At 49.6% G+C, this 21,347-nt stretch overlaps 1 protein-coding gene across 3 annotated transcripts in view; it reads left to right on the forward strand.

Moving 5' to 3' along the window:
• LOC142291291 (sushi, von Willebrand factor type A, EGF and pentraxin domain-containing protein 1-like) overlaps positions 1–21,347 on the forward strand; it is a 344,209-nt gene that overhangs the window by 54,348 nt on the left and 268,514 nt on the right. For 2 of the 3 annotated variants that reach the window (XM_075335715.1, XM_075335716.1), the window contains exon 3: positions 20,488–20,667. The exons of the other annotated variant lie outside the window; for it this stretch is intronic. In XM_075335715.1, coding sequence (XP_075191830.1) covers positions 20,488–20,667 — 180 coding nt within the window. The remainder of the gene's footprint in view (positions 1–20,487; positions 20,668–21,347) is intronic. 3 annotated transcript variants of the gene reach the window in all.

The following is a 21,347-nucleotide window of genomic DNA, read 5'->3' on the forward strand; positions in this document are numbered from 1 at the left end:
GGGACGAATATTTATGGGGACAGTTCACTGGATGGCCATTGCCCAGATCCGTGACCCTGGGGGTCTCTTGAAAGGAGTTATGCACAGGGGAACATTTAATAAAGTTTTTATCGTGATGCCGCTTGCGGGTTGTGGTTATGGAGATGGAACTGCCGTTGCACAGTCTCGCACCGCTGGGGCTGATGGTAATGGCAGCCTGGATGTTGGGCCCTCCGCAAGTAGGGCCGGAACCCCACGGGGTAAGCGATGGAGTTAGGCGCGGAAAGAAGGTAGGCCACACATGAGATTGCAGTGTAACTGGGTTCTTTACTCACAGCAGTTTGATGGCTGGTACCCAGAGGAAGGCTGGTCCTCACCGCTGGTTTCCTTAGACCAAGTACCGGTTTGGTGATCTGGTGACTATTTTCCCCTGCACCCTTCTCTAGATGGTGGGTCCCCGTGGCTTAGAGCGTCAGGGGTCCCCTCCTGGTAGTCTCTCAATCTTTAGTCCTTACGGCGGGCAGTTTGAACCCTGTAGGGTTGGTGTCCTCCCATTACTGCTGGTGCCCCCGGACTTTACCGTCAGTGAGGTCCTGGTGTGATGCCCTGCAAAACCAGGTAGTCACAGAAAGAGTTAATTTTCCTTGGCAACTACACAATCCCCACACAGATGTACACCAGCCAATCAGGCCCTACTCACCCCCTCCCCAGGAAAAAGGGATGGGGCGAGAGGAGTTAGGTTGAGTTGTGCAGTAGTCAGTGAAGCGTTGACAGGGAGAAGCGTGGAGCTCCCTGGAGAAGATGGTATTTGGGGGTTGGAGCCCCGGACTACCGAACTAGGTGGCAGTGAGGGCCACAGGCAACGGAAATCCTGTTGCGGGGAACCTGAGGCGACCGGGACAGGGTTATAGCCCGCTGGTGCCGGGAGAGGGGACCCAGTCTGGAGGCCATTCAAGCGAACTAGTCCAGACACGAGGGAGACAGACAGTAAGAGTGGAAGGAAGGGCCCTGGCTGTACATCTGGGTATGGGACACGAAGACACCCGCCAAAGGTGACCGGCCATTTGGCAAGTTGGTTGACAAAACAGACTGTGTCTTTACTGACCCTCCACATCAACACAGCCTCATCCAGCACCATGACTACCAACTGTAAGTGCTCTACTTCCTGCCTCCTAAAGACTGCTCCCTGCAACCTCTCACATTACACTGGGCCGTGGAGGGGATCCCACCTTGCTGCCCTGCTCCATCAGTCCCAGGCACGGTCCCCAGAGGCAGCGGCGGTGCCACCATCTCATCACCGCAACCCACGGGTGGCGTCACAGACAATCTCCCCTGTAAATAACCCCTTTTCACTTGTGGGTGGCGGACCGCTCCTCAAGCCTGGGTCCGGTCCCCACTTGAGCCACAGTAAAGCCCCAGATCTGAGCATCCCCGAGCAGCCCGTTAGCTACGGTTTGGCCCCTGCCCGCAACACTGGATGGTTCCCTCACTGTGCAGATTTTATCAGGTCTGCCTGGAGGGTTTGCCTGACCTAGGGCTCTGTACCCCGTCAGTGCTATGGTTCCGAGAGTACTCCACTGTACTCCTTCGGCAACCACCCACCTGCGCCTGACAGGTCACTGTTACACACTCCCGTCAGTATAGGTACGTCCGTCTCCTCTCACTTCTACTTACTGACTGGCTGACCCCTCCTCCCTGGTTGTCGTCTAGTGGACTGGATCGGCTCCACCACTGGTTGGCCATCCATTGGGTTCAACTCTAGTCTGTCACCAGTCCTTGGGAAAGGGAAAAACTGGGATTATATATGTGTTTTGGTGTTACCGGTGTGGCGCCCCTGAGGCTTTCGTCACCACAGAGGTACTGCACCTCAGCCAGAGGTGTGGTATCCCATTCTGAATAGGAAGGGGGTCATCTACTGATTCACAGACAAAACCTGCACACACCAATTGGTAGGTCACACACCGGGTCAGGGTTTAAGGCAGGCACTCCATTAATGCTGAGAGTAGCGACCAGTATACCTGGTTATGGGGCCTTAAGTCCCATTCTCTGGCCTGAGAGGGGGGGGAGCCTAGCAAGGAGGAGTGTGGGAGGAGTCGGGGGAGTGGAGAGAGGAACCAGTTAGTTCAAGTTGAAAGGCAGTCAGAGAGAGACGAGGGGGAGAAGGAGTCTAGGAGTGTGTGAGGTGGGCTGTCAGGAGAGTGACAGCGGACAGAAAGACCAAGTCAGAAGGAGGTTTCTGGTGGAGATCCTGGGGTTTTGCTTGGCCCAGGTGACACTGATAGAAGGGATTCCAGGGTGCCACGGAAGTACCCTGGAATCCCGTGGACCTGTTCCACTAGAAATAGTGGAGGGATCCGGCTGCAACACAGGAACGGTCCCTAGGCAGAAAGAAGGAAGACATTACTTTCAGAGAAACCAAAGGCCCGGGAGATCGCTTCAGGCGCCTGAGACCATAACATGCCACAGATCACCTGCAAGGGGGAGCAATAGAAGACCTAGGTCAGCCACTCTTTGGACAGGCTCGGTGGCAGAGGCGAAGGACAGCCTACTGCAGTTCAGCGCTAATGGGACAGCCAGAAAGGACACATTGAGGGGTGCACCGGGGCTGACTCTTGAACTATTCGGGATCGGCGGAGGCCCATGATGGCAGATCCTGGCATACAGTGGGTAACCGGTTAGCTGCAGTGTTGAGAATAACAGTGAGTAAACATCTTGACTGCAAAGCCCTGTGTCGTCTGCTTTGTCTCACATCTCATCAACAGACACCATAGACTTTTCCAAAGGTTGCCCCGGGGTACCCGCTCCACCTGTGGGGAGCAAGAAACACCTCAGCTGCCACAACATCAGCCCCAGGGGTCCCTTCCAGCAGCTGCGGCTTCATAGCCGCACAATTCCACAGGTGGCGTCACGAATATCAATAAACTACAACTCCCATCATCACCTCCCCCATCAGCCACAGTAACTGACTCCACCAGGGTCACGGAGTTGGGCCCCGCCACTGCTGACCACCCCCGACTAGTCCGGCCCAACACCGAGTCACCTAAGGCCCTAAGACTCTTTGACAGGATGCAGTACCTTGTAGCTCCTGATGGCTTCATGGGCGCTACAACACCACAACTTCTCTTCATGAAGATCAATTCAGACACAGAGTCCAATAGAACGTTTAACACTTCTTTACTGAATAACTCACACAGTTTCTGTGGAGCACATACACTGCGGGCACATAGCTTTAACGTTACAGGCATGACTGTTTGGGGTTTTTTTTTTACACTTTTTCCAGCACACTGCTCTCTCCTGTAAATCTCTCCATTTTCCTCCGGCAACACAACATGGCTCTAACTGCATCTCTTCCCATAGGGATTCATTTCACCACCACTCGGCGTTCCTTCACCACTGTCGCTAAGTGGACCCGTTTGCCTAGGTCTATGTTACCTCACACCTAGACTGGTCCTATCAAAGTCAGTTACTTCCCGAAAATTCACCTAGCATCAAGGCCCACAACTTAAGGGTCAGTCTGTGCCTATTTCTGCACCCGGCTGCTGAAGAGCTTCCTATGTACACTCGATCTGGGTTTCCTAGGGTGACCATGAGGGTCTGGCCGAATTACTCTGGACTTCTCTCACTATACCTCTCTCAGGTACAGCTTCTTCTCTCTACTCAACAGTGTCCCAATCTGAACTAAACTAGGAAGTATTACCTGCCTTAACTCCTACTGTGGGCCAGCCTCCTTCCCCTTAACTCCTTCAGCCCTGCCACTCCATCCCAACCCTAAACTTTCCCCTAAGCTAAGGTTCCAGGAAGCAGTGACACCTAGTGGTGGATGATAACAGTGCACCCGAAGGTACACTCATGCAACCATAGTACTTACATAAATATACAGATAAATCATGATGTTTTCAGGGGGAGTTGCAGGGCACCAGTCACCCTTCACATCATGACAGCGGGGGTTAGTTGATGACCCCTGTCGCAGCCATGACGAAGTTCCTGTGAATGCCAGCAGAGCCCCGGTATGTATTGGACAACAGCTTTTCTGCTGTTCAGAGGGATACTGAAGCATCCATAAGAACAGCAGATGCAATCAGATAATGCAGGCTTCAAGTCTCCTAAGGGGACTTATAAAATCAATAAAAAAAATATTAAAAAAAAAGTTTTTAAAATTCTGGAAAAAAAAACCCTAAAAGTTCAAACCAGCCCCCCTTGTGCCCATTGAAAATAAAACAATAAAAAATAACGTATTTTCTGGTTTGTAAGATGAACTTTTTCACCCCAAAATTGGGGGGAAAAATGGGGGCGTGTCTTACAAACCGCATATGGCTTACCAGGGCGGCAGTGGTGGCGCAAGGTCGGCGATACATGGGGCTCAGAGGGGGTGTCACTGCAGTGGAGCAACTCCGGAGGGGGGAGTGTCGTGACTCAAGAGAGTCAGTGTGTGGCAGCAGAGGGTTGGCGATACTGTGGGTTCGTGGGGTGTCGCGGCAGTGGGCGCCATTGATCTGCTGGTGGACTGTGGGCTGTTTTGAATCACCAGCGGTAGATGCGATGGACTTCAAGAAAATGACCACAGAGGCCAATCTACGCACGGCCATTTTCTTGAGGTCCATTGCGTCAACCGCCAGCAGATCAATGGCGCTCGCTGTGACACCCCACGAGCCTGCAGTATCGCTAACCCTCCGCTGCTGCACACTGACCCTCTTGAGCCGCAACAACCCCTCCTCCGAGCTTGCAAGCAGATCAATAGCACTCGCTGCCGTGACACCTCAGGAGCCCACTGTATTACCAACCCGCTGCACACTAACCCTCTTGAGCCGTGACATCCCCTCCTTCAAGCCCGCAGCATTGCTGACCCTCCTGAGCCGCGACACCCCTTCCTCTGAGTCCGCAGCATCACCTACCTGCCTCCTCTGACCTTCCTGAGCTGCCCCAACACTGCCGCTCCCCCCAACAGTGAGCTAATAGAAGAGGCACTAGGATTATAAGACGGACCCTCATTTTAACAGTAAAAATTAGTTTTTTCCTTTTTTCCTCCTTCAAATTTGGGGTGTGTCTTATAAGACAAAAAATACAGTATATTTAGTATTGCTTAGTTTAGAAATGTGCAATCTATCAAAATATAAAATCAATTACTCTGATCAGTAAAGGACGTAGCAAGAAAAAAAAATCAAAAAGCTAGACTTGCGGTTTTTCGTCGCCGCAATATTAAATTAAAATTCAACAGAAGAACAAAACATTGTATCTACCCAAAAGAAGTATAGTTAGAAACAGCATCTCAAGATGCAAAAAATAAGCTATCACACAGCCCCAAGCCCCTAAAATTCAAAATGCTATGGGTCGTGGAAAATGGCGACAAAAGTGAATTTTTTTTTATTTTTACAAACTTCTCAATGTTTTTCACCACTTACGGTATATAAAAAAGTAAAACTATACATATTTGTTATCTATGAACTTGTACTGACCTGGAGAAACATACTGCTAAGTCAGTTTTACCATATAGTGAATATGGTAAATAACAATCCCAAAAAACAATTGTGGAATTGCACGTTTTTTGCATTTTCACCAATCTTGGAATATTTTTTCCCATTTTCCAGTACAAAATGGGGCAGAATGAATAGTGTCATTCAAAATTACAACTAGTCCCACAAAAAATAAGCCCTCATATGGCCATATTGACAAAAAAATAAAAAAAGTTATCGCTCTTGGAAAAAGGGGAGGAAAAAACGAAAACAAAAAAGCATAAAATAGTCTGGTCATGAAGGGGCAAATTTGCATCAAACACATTGAAAACGATGCAAAAATTCAAACATAGTCTTATAATCGGGCCATCACCCACCGTATTTCTCTGTCACCTTTAACTACAGTAGATGGATGACACAGTATAAAGCAGGGATGTAAAACTCCAATACATGGAGGGCAAAAATGGAAAAATTGGACAAAGTGGCAGGCCAATCTAATTGCAGGCCCCACATTGTCCTCCATACAGAATAATGGACCCTACATAGCCAGACAGCTTCAGGGCGGGAGGTATACGTGCCTGTGCCCTGGACAGGGGATTGACCAGCACGTAGCACGGGGATGAGGTAGTGGGGTCACCTGCAGACAATTATTGTGGACCCAGGTGTTTGTCTTACCTAGTTGGGTGTTTGGATGACATGTGCCTGAGCATGCTGGTGGTGGTCAGGCTGGTAGTGGTTTGGCCCCTACTGAGCATGGCACAGTACAGCTTGCAAATGACCATTTTCTTGTCTTCTGCACTTTTATAAAGTACCATATTAGAAAACGCCTAATCCTTGGCCTGGGATCTTGCTGCGAGTGGGTGCTCTGGGGAACAGTTGTCCCCCTTGTCCATCTAGCCTGCCTACTGTCTCTTGCTGCCTGTTGTGGTGCTGTGGATCCCTCCCCCACTCAGCTGCTGTCCTTGCTCTGCATGCCACCTCGTCATGTTGGGCCAGTGACTTCATCATCCACCACCTTGTTTTCCACTTCTGCATTTGTGACGCCCTGGCCGGGCCAGGTAGTCACAAATAGGGCCCCGCATTACACCGGGGTATATAGGTAACATTCAGCCAAACATTAAAACCCTAGTCACCCCCTCAGGGCTTGATGAACACACCAGGGGGCGGAACCAGGCGGTTGGAAGACGCCCATCTAGGAGTCTCAAATAGCCTGAGGCGGGAAAGTAAACAGTTGAAAGAAAAGGTTGAGAGTTCAAGTTGGAGAGGTGTGTGGGCTGGAGCTGTGTCGACTGAGATGGCTCGGTGGAACCGAGGTGGACCGGGACAGGGTTGTAGCCCGCCAGTACCGACCCGGGGAACCGACTCGGAAACCGGAGCACAAAGGGGGGTACTCAGACCCTGAAGCTAGGTCCAGAAGCTACTGGGGGCTAGCTAATTAACTGATTGTGGCCAGGACTAGAGATCCTGTCCCACCCAAAGTCCCGACTGAAGGCAACAGCCCAACGAGGGGGATAAACGGCCACTGCCACGGCTCAGAGATCCCACGGGCAAGCGTCTGCGGGCAAAGGGCTCCTTAGGCAACAACAAGCCAGGAGCGGACTCCTGAAGTTGCAAGCACAGCAGTCCACCATCCAACACAGGTGCAGGAGAAAGACAGAGACCACCAGTGAGGTGGGGGACCAAACCGCAGCCGGCTGCGGGCACCGACCACCATCACCTTGGTTTACTAGAGACTCGTGTGTTTACTAATAGTGAGTACATCAGCACCCTCCGGTCGCCCATCTGCCTGTACCACCAAACACCCCCAACGGGTCCCTGAGGCACCATCCCTGCCCACGGAAGGGTTAACAACTTGCTGCACAATATCTCCCCCGGGTGCCCCGTAACTGCAGCGGTAGTGTCCACCTTCACCACATACCGTGGGTAGCGTCACGAACTTAACACGGCTCCGGCCGTACATCTACGTCCCCAAACCACAACCCCACTTTTAGTTGACTTGACCGCGAGACCCCCGGGTCCGGAGACCCTCGAGCCACCCACTGAAGGTCCAGATCCAAGCGGCTCGGCTGCCGAGCACGGGACGGTACACATTTTGTTCCTCAATCTAACTTCTAGACTTCATCTGACTCTCTGTCTCATTATCATCCTCCTCTTGAGACGGTAATTGCCATTCCCCACCGTCACCTATTTCTGACCATGGCTGTTCAAATATTTAGGCATCACACTATCTCCATATTTGTTTTCACACTAGGAACAGGGCAGTACCCAGCAAACGGTGAAAAGGAAGGGAAACTCTGTGTATAGGGAAGGGGGGAATAGTGACTCCTGAGCAAATCTACCGCTGCGCCCTGGAGTTCATCACCACCCTAAATAGGATTCGCACCTATGTGCCAAGTAGGATACCTGACCCTAGGTTGACCCTGTATCTAGGCCCTAGTTAGGGAAAGGATGGGATGACCTGTTTGTCAACCCCACTGAGCATTAAAGAACACACAGGGATCACAAACAAGGGAAGGAAACAACAACTTATCTTCAGATGCCTCAGAAAGAGGAACTGGAAGCAACAACCAGGTTAGGGTAAGTTCACACAGTGCGTTTTTCGCGGCATTTTTGCGCGTTTTTCGGGTGCGTTTTTGCTCAGAAATCTGCATGAATTTGCTTCCCCAGCAAAGTCTATGAGTTTTCATTTTGGCTGTCTGCACACAGCGTTTTTTTTTTAGCTGCGTTTTTGTGGTGCCCACAAAAACGCAGCATGTCAATTATTTTTGCGTTTTTCACTGCGTTTTCCACCCATTGAGTTCAATGAGATGTTCAAAAACGCAATGAAAACCGCAAATTGCAAATATAGCTGCGTTTTAGTGCGTTTCTTATGACTAAAAATGCAGCTATAAACGCAAGGGGTGGGTAGTAAAGTGACATGTACAGGAAGAGGATTCCTTCTGTCAGTAAACAGAAGCGTGAATCCTCCCGGTACTGCCACCGTTGCTTCCATTTCCCACCCAGTGCCATGTCCGCTCCCGTGCAGGAGGTGGAAGCGGCTGCTAAATCAAAAGTGAACAGTAGAAAAATCTCAAACTCACCTGTCTGCAGACTCCTGGTGCCATGTCTGCTACCAACTCCTCTCCCGGTACTGCCACCCCCGCTCCGGCTGTGTGCAGGCTCCCCGGGCACATCCAATAGCTGCAGGACCCGGCGCTGATCACCTGATGCGGTCACCTGACGCATCAGCTGATCGTAAGTCTCGTGGTGACGCTGGATTTTACCGCCCGGCCGGCTATCAGCTGATGCCGTCAGGAGACTTCATAACTGATTACCGGCAGCTCCTGCAGTGGTCGGATGGGAGTCAGGACGGATGTGTGTAGTTGTTTTTTTGTTTGTTTTTGTTGTTGCACTGATGCATCAGCCTAGACTGTACAGCGAGCGAGCGCCGAGTGACAGATTCTCCGGCGCTTGAAGTCAGTTCATGACAGCTGCAGACAGGCTGGGGTGATCTCCGGAGTTCAGGTGAGAGCACCAGAGATTAGCCCGGGATGTCTGCAGCTGTCATGAACTGAACCGCAAATGCCGGGGAATCAATTACTCGGTGCTCGCTGTAAAGTCCAGGTTGCACGCCGGAGCTCAGGTGAGAGCTCCGGAGTGCAGTGCAGGTACCTGAATCCAGGCCTGGCATTACTGGAGTTTCCTCCGGTAGCCAGTTCAACGCTGCACAGAAGTGTGTAGTTTGTTTTTTTGGGTTTTTTTGCACTGATGCATCAGCTGATTGTATAAAAGCCGTTTATACAGTCAGCTGATATGTCATGTGATTCAGGCCTTGAACCTGACACATCATCTGATCGCTTTGCTTTATAGCAAATCAATCAGATGATATTGGATCCGGATTGGACGGCGCGGGACCCTTGACCCAGAATTACTGCGGAGGGGGGTTCTTTATTTTAATAAAGATGGAGTCACTAATTGTGTTGTATTTTATTTCTAATAAAAATATTTTTCTGTGTGTTGTGTTTTTTTTTTATCTTTACTAGAAATTCATGGTGGCCATGTCTAATATTGGCGTGACACCATGAATTTCGGGCTTAGGGCAAGCTGATAATACACAGCTAGCCCTAACCCCATTATTACCCAGCGAGCCACCCTGCATCAGGGCAGCTGGAAGAGTTGGATACAGCGCCAGAAGATGGCGCTTCTATGAAAGCGCCATTTTCTGGGGTGGCTGTGGACTGCAATTCTCAGCGGGGGTGCCCAGAAAGCTTGGGCACCCTGTATTGCGGATTCCAATCCCCAGCTGCCTAGTTGTACCTGGCTAGACAGAAAAATTGGGCGAAGCACACGTCATTTTTTTTTAATTATTTCATGAAATTCATGAAATAATTAAAATAAAAGGGCTTCCCTATATTTTTGGTTCCCAGCCGGGTACAAATAGGCAGCTGGGGGTTAGGGGCAGCCCTTACCTGCCTGCTGTACCCGGCTAGCATACAAAAATATGGCGAAGCCCACGTCATTTTTTTTGTTTGTGGGGCAAAGAAATCCTGCATACAGTCCTGGAAGGAGGATGCTGAGCCTTGTAGTTCGGCAGCTGCTGTCTGCTCTCCTGCACACACTATTGGATGGAGGATGCTAAGCCTTGTAGTTCTGCAGCTGCTGTCTGCTCTCCTGCATCCACTAGTGGATGGAGTTTGCTGAGCCTTGTAGGTCTGCTCTCCCTCCAGCATACAGTCCTGGATGGAGCATGCTGAGCCTTGTAGTTCTGCAGCTGTCTGCTCTCCTGCATACACTAGTGGAGAATAAAGAACATATTGAAGAAGGAAATGACATCAGACCTTTTTTCTCTTTCTTTTTTTTTTTTTTCAACAATCTTTAATGGCAATGTTCACTGATAAAAAACGCAGCAAAAAACTCACCAAAACGCGGTAAAAATGCATGCGTTTTTGCCGCTTTTTTTGCAGCAAAAAACGCACAAAAACGCAGCGTCAAAAAGACGCAGTGTGTGAGCTTAGCCTTACACCAGAAGAATGTGAGCTGACTGTTTGCACTGAAGACTTGTAGGTAGAGGAGTTATTGCTGGACACCACATAACTGTTACCCATGACACACCCGTGACATTTGCCTCTTGAAATGTGCAGGTTGAGAGCCAAAAGAAGACATAAATGGTAAAGTAAAGAGCTCCTCATAGTGTCCAAGTGTGGGGTCACATATTTCCTTAGACTCACCATGGTGGGAATAAGGAGGATTATGTGGCCCTGACTTTTCACTAGCCAGACTAGACTGTGTGGAAGACATGGTGGTGGTGGTAAACAGACTGGAAGTGTCATGATCCTTGTCAGGCTCAGCCGTGGATGGTATCCCATCTCTGGATTTCAGGTCATGCAGGGGTTAATTGCTTTCTGCCTCATTCTGGAGGTCAGGCTGCTACATCATGGCACTGCACCTGTGGAGCCTTGCCAGTAGTAGTTTGGCTGTGCAGCACGTGAGCCTTCCTTCTGTGAGTATTGTGCCCCTTCCTGTTCTACCTGTCTGCCTCTGTTTCCCTTTGACTTCCCAGTCCTGTCCCTTGTCTCTCCAGGAAGGCTTGTTTACCTAGCCTCTCCTGATCTCCCTGCCCCTTCTCTTTGTATTTGTTTTCCCAGTATCTGACCTTGCCTTGTTTGTACCTGACTTCCGTGTTACTCCTGGTTCTGACCTCTGGTTTATATCTGTCGAGGATTTTTGCTTCTCCCTCTAGTGATGTGTCGGTCGCGAACGATCCGACACAAAGATCCGGCTCCCTGCTGTGAACGACAGGAGCCAGATCACCAGTGTGAGCCAATAAATTCTCTAAACGGCTCTTTTCGACGCCAAAACCCCACCCACCCTCGGCTAAACTCCGCCTACTCAGCAATCTAATTGGCCGCTTGTAAGTGGGCGGAGTTTAGCCATGGGTGGGAGGGGCTTTCGCGGCGGTACTATAATCTTAAATATGTGTTCACCTGGGGTGAACACATATTTAATAAGGAGCCGAGAACGAGCTGAAAGAGCCGGCTCTTTTTGGTGAGCGGAGCCATGGGATCACCAAAAAGAGCCGGACTACCCATCACTATCTCCCTCTAGTTTCCTATTTGATTTCCTGGGTTGACTTGGCTAGCTGACTTATCTATTGTGTCTGCTCCCTCTAGTGGATATTCTGCTTCCTGCACCTTGTGTCAGTTTTTTTCCACTAGAGAGCAGCGTGACAGGAAGCATTATCTGCCATCCAGCCCACAATCTGCTCGCACTGTTCTGACTTCAACAGTGGTGTCCCGCACCTCCCCGTCAAGCAAGACAGGAAACTGGGTCTAGAAGATAAGTGTGTTTGCTTTGCTCCAGGTGCAGGCCCAGTTTGCCCTGGCTCATAGCCACTACATCTGTGTGCACCATCAGCAGGAAATACACTTTCATGTCCCTTACTGCAGGCCTTGCACATTTTAAATTATGTACACAGCTAAGAGCGGTATTATTAGATAATAGAATAAATATCTTTAGCTAGCAGCAGTATGTTGTGTAAGCCTTGATTCCCTGCCTACAGTAATGTAATACATGATCCCTACTTCACCCGCTTGCCCTACACTAAATACAGCTGTATTATTAGGGAATAAATTACATTTCTGAGGTTTCAGGAGAATGGTCTGTTATTCTACAATCCCTCACTACATGCTTCTGTGGCGCCCTGGACAAGCCAGGGGCCACAGAGAACAACACCAACACACCCCACACTCCCGGTCAGGCACACCGAAGTCAGACACAAAACCCTTGTTGCCTTCCTCCAGGGGCTGATGATCACACCAGGGGGTGGGCCAGGCGGTTGGTCCCGCCCACCGAGGAGTTCACAGTCCTGGAGGCGGGAAAAGTAGACAGTCTAGTTTGGACAGTGAAAGTGGAAGGAGGAAAGTGTAGTAGTGGAGCAACTAACTGACAGCGTCCAGGTGTGTGGCCCGGGCAGTACAGCAAGGTTGGCAGACGGTGGTGACCATCTGCAGGAGTGGCCTATCGGAGTTACCGTAAGGACCGTGGATGGGCGGTAGACCGGCGGTACCGGACCGGTACACAAAGAGAAGTCAGCACCATCTGGCAGGGGCTTACGGACCCCAGAAAGGCTAGGAGTCGCCGTGAATTTGCCGAATCCGTTAGTGAAGGGGACCTCCTGGGTTTCCAAACAGCCAAGTCCCGACAGAAGGCAACAGTCCAACCAACAGAGGGAGACACCGCCACCGCCAAGGCAACCGTTTCTCAGGGCCAGAGCCTGCGGGCAAAAAGGTGCTCCTCCAGCCCATATCCAAGCTGGGGAGCGGGTTACCGGTGGGAACCCATCGGAACCATCAACCGTACATAGGTGCAGGGAAAGGCAGTCACCATCAACCTGCCGGGAGAAACAACACCGCAGCCGTCTGTGGGACCCGGCCATCCAGCCGTGTGTTTTACCGAGAACTGTGTCCTCATCGTTGGGCTGAGTGAGTACCACCGTGCCGTACGGCACAGCGCTGCCCCCACGACCCTACACCTCACCAGGCCCCGTGACCCGCCTGTCATCCATCCCTACCCCATCACCGGGCCCCGGGACAACCAACCTCCTACCCACGGAGGGGAGAACTAACAACAAAGCTGCTCCCTGTCACCGCTTCCGGGATCCCCGTCCAGAGCAGCGATGGTGTCACTATTATCACCACAACCGTGGGTGGCGTCACGGACAATAAATCCTCACAATCAATCCCCTTTTCACTCACGGGCGAGGAGCGCTGCTCGAGTCCCCGGGATCCGGCCCACCGCTCGAGCCACCACCGAGCAGCAGCACCAGTGGCCGGACCCAAGCAGTGGGAGAGCGCAGCGTCCCCTCCTCCGCCCGCGACAACTTGGCGTCACGAACAGGATCCTACCGCTCTGCCGTTGGGTAGAGGTGCGCCTTGTTATTGCCGGAGGTGTCCGGCTGAAAATTTGCCGAAGCCGCCATCTTGGGCGCGAAAAATTCCCGCTCGAGCGTCTCCTCGAGTAGTGGAGGCGCGAAGGCCAAAACCCCGCCCCCTGTAGAGGAGGAGCCGGAAAGAGACTAAGGGGGACTGATGGCGTCTGGCCGCATGTAGCCCGCGGCTATAAAAGCAGGGACGCCAGGACCCAGGCGGCCATCTTGTTCCTGGAAGAGGCCGCCAGCAAGATGTACATGCCATCCCGTAGCACCGTAGCCCCCGAGCCTGGAACCGCGGCGTGGGTGGAGATCCGGACCACGCAGCTCCAACAGAGGCTGCAGGTCAAGATGCAGCTCCTCTTGGAGGAGTGGGAGACCGACATAACGGAGGTCATAGCGACCGTGCGGAGACGTGAGGAGGAAGTTGCGGAAGGGAGGGTGAGTGACCCACGCCCCGGTACCCCAAGTGGGTCGGTCATCGTGGCTGCGGGACCCGGTCTGAACCTGCTCGCCCTGCTACCTCCCTCGCTACCCATCCCAGCTGCCATGACCCCGCCACTAGGCCTGCTACCCCCGCAACCGGTAGCGATACCCCGCATGTCCGCCCAGGCGGACCAACCTGTAGCCGGAGCCCGTGACCAACCTGAAGTGCTGCCCTGGAAAGTCCAGAAGCCTGAGCCGGAGGCATTTACAGAGACTTTCCCCGAGCCGGAGCCGACAGGCCGCTCCATGCAGAAGGCTCAACGGAAGAAAGCCCCTGTGCCCATCCCCCACACCTCGGCTGACGTTGCGCCGGGTTGCCGCTGCAAAGCAGCACCCCAGGCCAAGTCACCGCGGAACCTTCCACCCAGATCGCCAGTGGTGGGCAGTGTCCGGAAGGTCTCGCGGGGCCCGACCCATGCGCCGGAGCTCGCAGCAGCACCGTACTGGGATAGGGAGCCGGTACCGTTGGGCCCGGAGATCGCAGAATGGGAGAAGAAGAAGGCAGAGATGGTGGCCCGTACAATCCGGGAGAAGGAGAGCCTGAGACAAGCGACCTTCCGTGTCCGGGGCCCCCTGTATGAAGGGCAGGTGAGGCGGTTTGATGTCCGCCGGGGCTATGGTTTCATATATGAGCCAGGCCTGGAGGCCGAGATCTTCATAGCCTGGTGGGACGTTAACGCCCACCTGCCAGAAGAGCACCCAGGCCGCAACTTGATGCCAGGGGACCTGGTGCAATACACCCGGCACTGCGGGGAGAGGGGGTGGTTTGCGCTGGATGCGAAGTTGAGGGGCAGCCAGGAGGCCCATGTGTGCACTGCGCTCCCTCCCCCAAGTGATGCCGAGGACCCAGAGTGATGGCAGCAGAATACCGTTGTCCTTGTCCCCGTTGGGACCACCAAAGTGCTGTTTTAAAGTTTTGAAAGTTTAAATGATAAGTAAATGATACCGTGAAGATTCACCTGATTGAAGCCTTGATTTGAACCGGTCATTGCCGGCACCATTGTCCCCGTGGGGACCGTTTGAAAAGTTTTGCATAAGGGACTCCTTATGAACAGGCCTGAGAACTTGCAGGGCAACCACAAACTTGTGGCATGTAAATAAAAATGTTTTATGGCTTCCACCGTTACTGCCTCCGGAGAGGCAGATTGGAGGAAACGTCCGCAGTGGAGTAGGCTGGGGCCCAGCCACCACCGGAACCGGTGGCAATCCTCTGGGGGTTTCAGGGGTTCCCCATGGACGTGGGTCCCCTGAAAAGGACAGAACCCGCTCGGGCAATTTGTGCAGGACTGGGGTCAAGGGGTGCTGCCTGTTTGCTTAGGGGCAGCATCAGGGCCAGGTTGCTTGGGTGGGAGAGAGCGGAAGCCGTAATTGTAACGTTAAAGTAAGAGTACCTCCCGATGTGGGAAGATGTTATTATAAATGTAATCTGTGTTTTACCGTTTTTTCTATATTTTTCAGTTGGTGAAAATAAAACCGGTGATGGACGGGCAGCCCGCGGACGGTCTGCATTTAACTAAGGGGGAATGTGGCGCCCTGGACAAGCCAGGGGCCACAGAGAACAACACCAACACACCCCACACTCCCGGTCAGGCACACCAAAGTCAGACACAAAACCCTTGTTGCCTTCCTCCAGGGGCTGATGATCACACCAGGGGGTGGGCCAGGCGGTTGGTCCCGCCCCACGAGGAGTTCACAGTCCTGGAGGCGGGAAAAGCAGACAGTCTAGTTTGGACAGTGAAAGTGGAAGGAGGAAAGTGTAATAGTGGAGCAACTAACTGACAGCGTCCAGGTGTGTGGCCCGGGCGGTACAGCAAGGTTGTCAGATGGTGGTGACCGTCTGCAGGAGTGGCCTATCGGAGTTACCGTAAGGACCGTGGACGGGCGGTGGCCTGGCGGTACCGGACCGGTACACAAAGAGAAGTCAGCACCATCTGGCAGGGGCTTACGGACCCCGGAAAGGCTAGGAGTCGCCGTGAATTTGCCGAATCCGTTAGTGAAGGGGACCTCCTGGGTTTCCAAATAGCCAAGTCCCGACAGAAGGCAACAGTCCAACCAACAGAGGGAGACGCCGCCACCGCCAAGGCAACCGTTTCTCAGGGCCAGAGCCTGCGGGCAAAACGGGGCTCCTCCAGCCCATATCCAAGCTGGGGAGCGGGTTACCGGTGGGAACCCATCGGAACCATCAACCGTACATAGGTGCAGGGAAAGGCAGTCACCATCAACCTGCCGGGAGAAACAACACCGCAGCCGTCTGTGGGACCCGTCCATCCAGCCGTGTGTTTTACCGAGAACTGTGTCCTCATCATTGGGCTGAGTGAGTACCACCGTGCCGTACGGCACAGCGCTGCCCCCGCGACCCTACACCTCACCAGGCCCCGTGACCCGCCTGTCATCCATCCCTACCCCATCACCGGGCCCCGGGACAACCAACCCCCTACCCACGGAGGGGAGAACTAACAACAAAGCTGCTCCCTGTCACCGCTCCCGGGATCCCCATCCAGGGCAGCGGTGGTGTCACTATTATCACCACAACCGTGGGTGTGTCACGGACAATAAATCCCCACAAACAATCCCCTTTTCACTCACAGGCGAGGAGCGCCGCTCGAGTCCCCGGGATCCGGCCCACCGCTCGAGCCACCACCGAGCAACAGCACCAGTGGCCGGACCCGAGCAGTGGGAGAGCGCAGCGTCCCCTCCTCCGCCCGCGATACTTCTCATACACTAATCGCAGTCCAGTATCTTGCCCTACAGTAAATGCAGAAGAATGGCATTATTAGAGAATATAATAACTTTCAATTAGCCTTCAAAAGGACAGTTTGTTACTGTTGTATCAGCAGGTACTGTCATACTATAACACACTGTCCCTTCATCTCTCCCTAGTGCCTACATTATTTTCGAGTGGTGTGCAGCAAACATAGCGTCTTTGGGTCTTATATAAATGGTGGAGAAGCTCCACTGCAACCATATAAGGTTGCTGCCCAAAAAAATGATAATTATGGTAAAAAATATTTCTGGCACACATACGAATATACATAGGATATTGTGAGTATCAGTCATAAAAAATAAAGGAACAAAAAAAACAAAAATAAACAAGGTACGGTATATACAAATCTGCATACAATATTACATGCACCTAATGGTGTACATACGATATGGGTGACTTCAGCAGAAGTGGATATCTTATATAGACCCTATAAAGCCGACCAGCCAACCAATTACAGTAATGCCAGTAGCCAAGATGGCTAGAAAATTACCATGATTGACAGGCAATCCCCACGTGTTTACTACACCGTGTACAGAATTCTTAGGCATGTTGTATTTTAGAGGATTTTTTTTATTATTGATCAACAACTATGTTCTCAATCAACCCAAAAGACTCATAAATATCAAAGCTTACTATTTTTGGAAGTTGGAGTGTTTTGTTTTTTTTAGATTTGGCTATCTTTGGAGGATATCTGTTTGTGCAGGTAACTATTACTGTGCAGAATTATTAGGCAACTTAATAAAAAAAAAATATATTCCCATCTCACTTGTTTATTTTCCCCAGGTAAACCAATATAACTGCACAAAATTTAGAAATAAACATTTCTGACATGCAAATACAAAACCCCAAAAAATAGTGACCAATATAGCCACCTTTCTTTATGATGACACTCAACAGCCTTCCATCCATAGATTCTGTCAGTTGCTTGATCTGTTTACGATCACCATTGCATGCAGCAGCCACCAAAGCCTCCAGGACACTGTTCTGAGAGGTGTACTATTTTCCTTCCCTGTAGATCTCACATTTTATGAGGGACCACAGGTTCTCAATGGGGTTCAGATCAGGTGAACAAGGGGGCCATGTCATTATTTTTTCATCTTTTAGACCTTTACTGGCCAGCTACGCTGTGAAGTAGTTGGATACATGTGATTGAGCATTGTCCTGCATGAAAATCATGTTTTTCTTGAACAATACTGACTTCTTCCTGGACCACTGCTTGAAAAGTTGTCTTCCAGAAACTGGCAGTAGGTCTGGTTGTTGAGCTTCACTCCATTCTCAACCCGAAAAGGTCCCACAAGTTCCCATAAGTTCATCTTTGATGATACCAGCCCATACCAGTATACCACCTTCACCTTGCTGGCGTCTGAGTCGGAGTGGAGCTCTCTGCCCTTTACTGATCCAGCCTCTGGCCCATCCATCTGGCCCATCAAGAGTCACTCTCATGTCATCAGTCCATAAAACCTTTGAAAAATCAGTCTTAAGATATTTCTTGGCCTAGTCTTGACGTTTTATCTTATGTTTCTTGTTCAAAGGTGGACGTTTATCAGCCTTCCTTACCTTGGCCATGTCCTTGAGTATGGCTCACCTTGTGCTTTTTGATACTCCAGTAACGTTGCAGCTCTGAAATATGGCCAAACTGGTGGCAAATGGCATCTTGGCAGCTTCACGCTTGATTTTCCTCAATTCAGGGGCAGTTATGTTGCGCCTTTTTTGCCCAACATGCTTCTTGTGACCCTGTTGGCTTTTTGCCTTGAAACGCTTGATTGTTTGGTGAGCACGCTTCAAAAGTTTGGCAATTTCAGGACTGCTCCATCCCTCTGCAAGACATCTCACAATTTTGGACTTTTCAGAGCCCGTCAAATCTCTCTTCTGACCCATTTTGCCAAAGAAAAGGAAGTTGCCTAATAATTAAGCACACCTTATATAGGGTGTTGATGTCATTACACCACACCCCTCCTCATTACAGAGATGCACATCACCTTATTAACTTAATTGGTAGTTGGCTCTCAAGCCTATACAGCTTGGAGTGGGACAACATGTATAAAAAGTATCAAAATACTCATTTGCCTAATAATTCTGCACACAGTGTAGATGATAAAATGCTAGGAAACGTGGGGTGGGGTCTTGAGCATGGTGTCCAGGCAACAGAATAATCAACTGAGTATCGAGTATTTCAAGCACCCTACTGCTTGATCGAGTACCAAGCAGTGCCAAACACTTTTGCCCATCACTTGTAACAATGATTTGAACGTTTAAATATCAGGCTCCATATCTCACCATCCACTACAGCTTTGAATATGAGACTTCCTTCATTTTATAGACAATCATCTTGGCTATTTTGTGTTGCTCCAATACATAAAAAGAAAATAAACATATGCATGAAAAAACATGTATAATTGCAATCATTTTATGGAGAAATACTTCATTTTTTGGAATAATTTGATAAATATATGTTTTCAATAGTTGCAACTACTAATTATAAATGTATTTTTGCCATTTTATTATTGGAGTAAATGCTATATGGATTTATGTATTACTCACGGTTCTGCTCCTGGAGAATTGTGGATGAAGTAATCCTTACTTTATAAAATTTGACAATATATAATTAGAGCATCAATGTGCTGTCTGTTGTTCACATTGATAACTTAAAGGCTGAAAATACAGCCGTAATTGTCAACTGAACAGGTGTTTGGGTAAAACCAACCACACACTATAAATAGCTGTTGGTCGAATGATTGTTTAACGTATTCTTCTGCAGGTAATATTTTGCCTTGATCTTCTATGCACACTCCTGTGTTCTCTATAAGAGAGCTACTGCTAGTCATTTCTGGTGGTAGCGTATCTGTTAGAGAACATAAGGATCTGCAGTTCGAAATCAGACATGTTGGATCCTTATCTTGCCCTATGATCAACTGTCAGGGGCACTCATACATCATTAGCCGACCCGTCAATATCGGCGGGCTTTGCTAACATTAATGTAATGTGTAAGGACGCCTTAACGTGAACCAGTCACCAGATTTGACCCCTATAATTTGTGGCCACCACCAGTAAGCTATTATATACAGCAGTCTAGAATACTATATGTAAGTGCCTAAGCCGATCTGTATAAGCTAAAAAAACAGCTTTTATTATACTCACTCGTGGCGCGGTCAGGTCCGATGGGCATCGCTGGTCTTGGTCCAGCGCCTCCTATCTTCTTAAGATTCCTGTCTTGCTTCCCTGCTCCGTGTGGATGACGCATTTTTCGTCATCCACACAGAGTCCTGAGCAGATCGAAGTACAGTAGTACGCATGTGCAATGACTCTGTGGATGATGTAGGACGTGTCGTCCACATGAAGCAGGGAAGGAGGACGAGGATCATAAGAAAATAGGAGGTGCTGGACCAAGACCAGCGATGCCCATCAGACTGGACTTGGTTGCAGAGGAGTATAATAAACAGTGCTTTTTACGTTACACAGATCAGCCTGGACACATACACAGCATTCTAGAATACGGTATACAAGGGCTTACTTACTGGTGGTGGCCAAAGCTTATAGGGGACAAATCTGGTGACAGGTTTCCTTTAAGTACTCTAATGGTTATTGGCACTTTTAGCCTAACCAGTAGGGGACATGAACATTTAGCATGAATGCCCCATATAAAACTGATAAGAACTATTAGTTAGAGTTGAAAATCTAGTCTAGTCTCACATTCTTACATGACATAGTGATAATTATTTGGATCACAAATTGTAAGATTTTTTAAGCATATTGCCCCTTTTTTTTGAACATTTCATTGGTTGACATATCTCATTGTATGTAGTTCATGGGTATATTTTCTGGTAGATTATGAAGAATACACATATGAAAAGTTTAATAGTACAGAGTGCTTTCAAGTTTCTTGTGATTCTGTTTATTTGTAGCTATGCAGTGTCCTGATCCAAATGTGGACAATGCTGTCAAATTGTCAGGAAATATTGGCTCATACTCTATAAATACAGTTGTGAAATTTCGGTGCAAGAAGCAATATAAATTGATTGGATCTGATACTGTAAAATGTAATCAAAGTAGTAAATGGGAACCTGAACTGCCAATGTGCCTTGGTAAGTATCTGGGGGTGCAAATAACTTATTAACTAACTTTTATTAACTTTTAATGAGGAAAATAGAAAACAGTAATTCTGTGTTTATATTTTGCCATTTTAAATTTTGCTGCACAAATAAATTAAGTTTATATTACGATTGTTGTGATAGCAAATTTATATAGTTTTATTTATGTTTTTTACTTCTACATAAAATACACTGAAGAAAAATCTTTTTTTTAGTCACTTTACTCTGGCATTGTTGATGTTCTGGTGTGACCCCTAGACCATAAAGCCAAATTGGATATAATTCCACACCAAACATAAAAAAGGGGGTGGACAAAAGTATTGGCACTGTTTGAAAAATCATGTGATGCTTATCTAATTTGTGTAATTAACAACACCTGTAACTTACCTGTGGCACCTAACAGGTGTTGGCAATAACTGAATCACACTTGCAGCCAGTTGACATGGATTAAAGTTGACTCAACCTCTGCCCTGTGTCCTTGTGTGTACCACATTGCGCATGGAGAAAAGAAAGAAGACCAAAGAACGGTCTGAGGACTTGAGAATCCAAATTGTGAGGAAGCATGAGCAATCTCAAGGCTACAAGTCCATCTCCAAAGACCTGAAAGTTCCTGTGTCTACGGTGCGCAGTGTCATCAAGAAGTTTAAAACTTGGCACTGTGGCTAACCTCCCTA

This window comes from Anomaloglossus baeobatrachus, chromosome 2, assembly GCF_048569485.1.
Source record: "Anomaloglossus baeobatrachus isolate aAnoBae1 chromosome 2, aAnoBae1.hap1, whole genome shotgun sequence".
In the NCBI taxonomy this organism is placed as follows: domain Eukaryota; kingdom Metazoa; phylum Chordata; class Amphibia; order Anura; family Aromobatidae; genus Anomaloglossus; species Anomaloglossus baeobatrachus.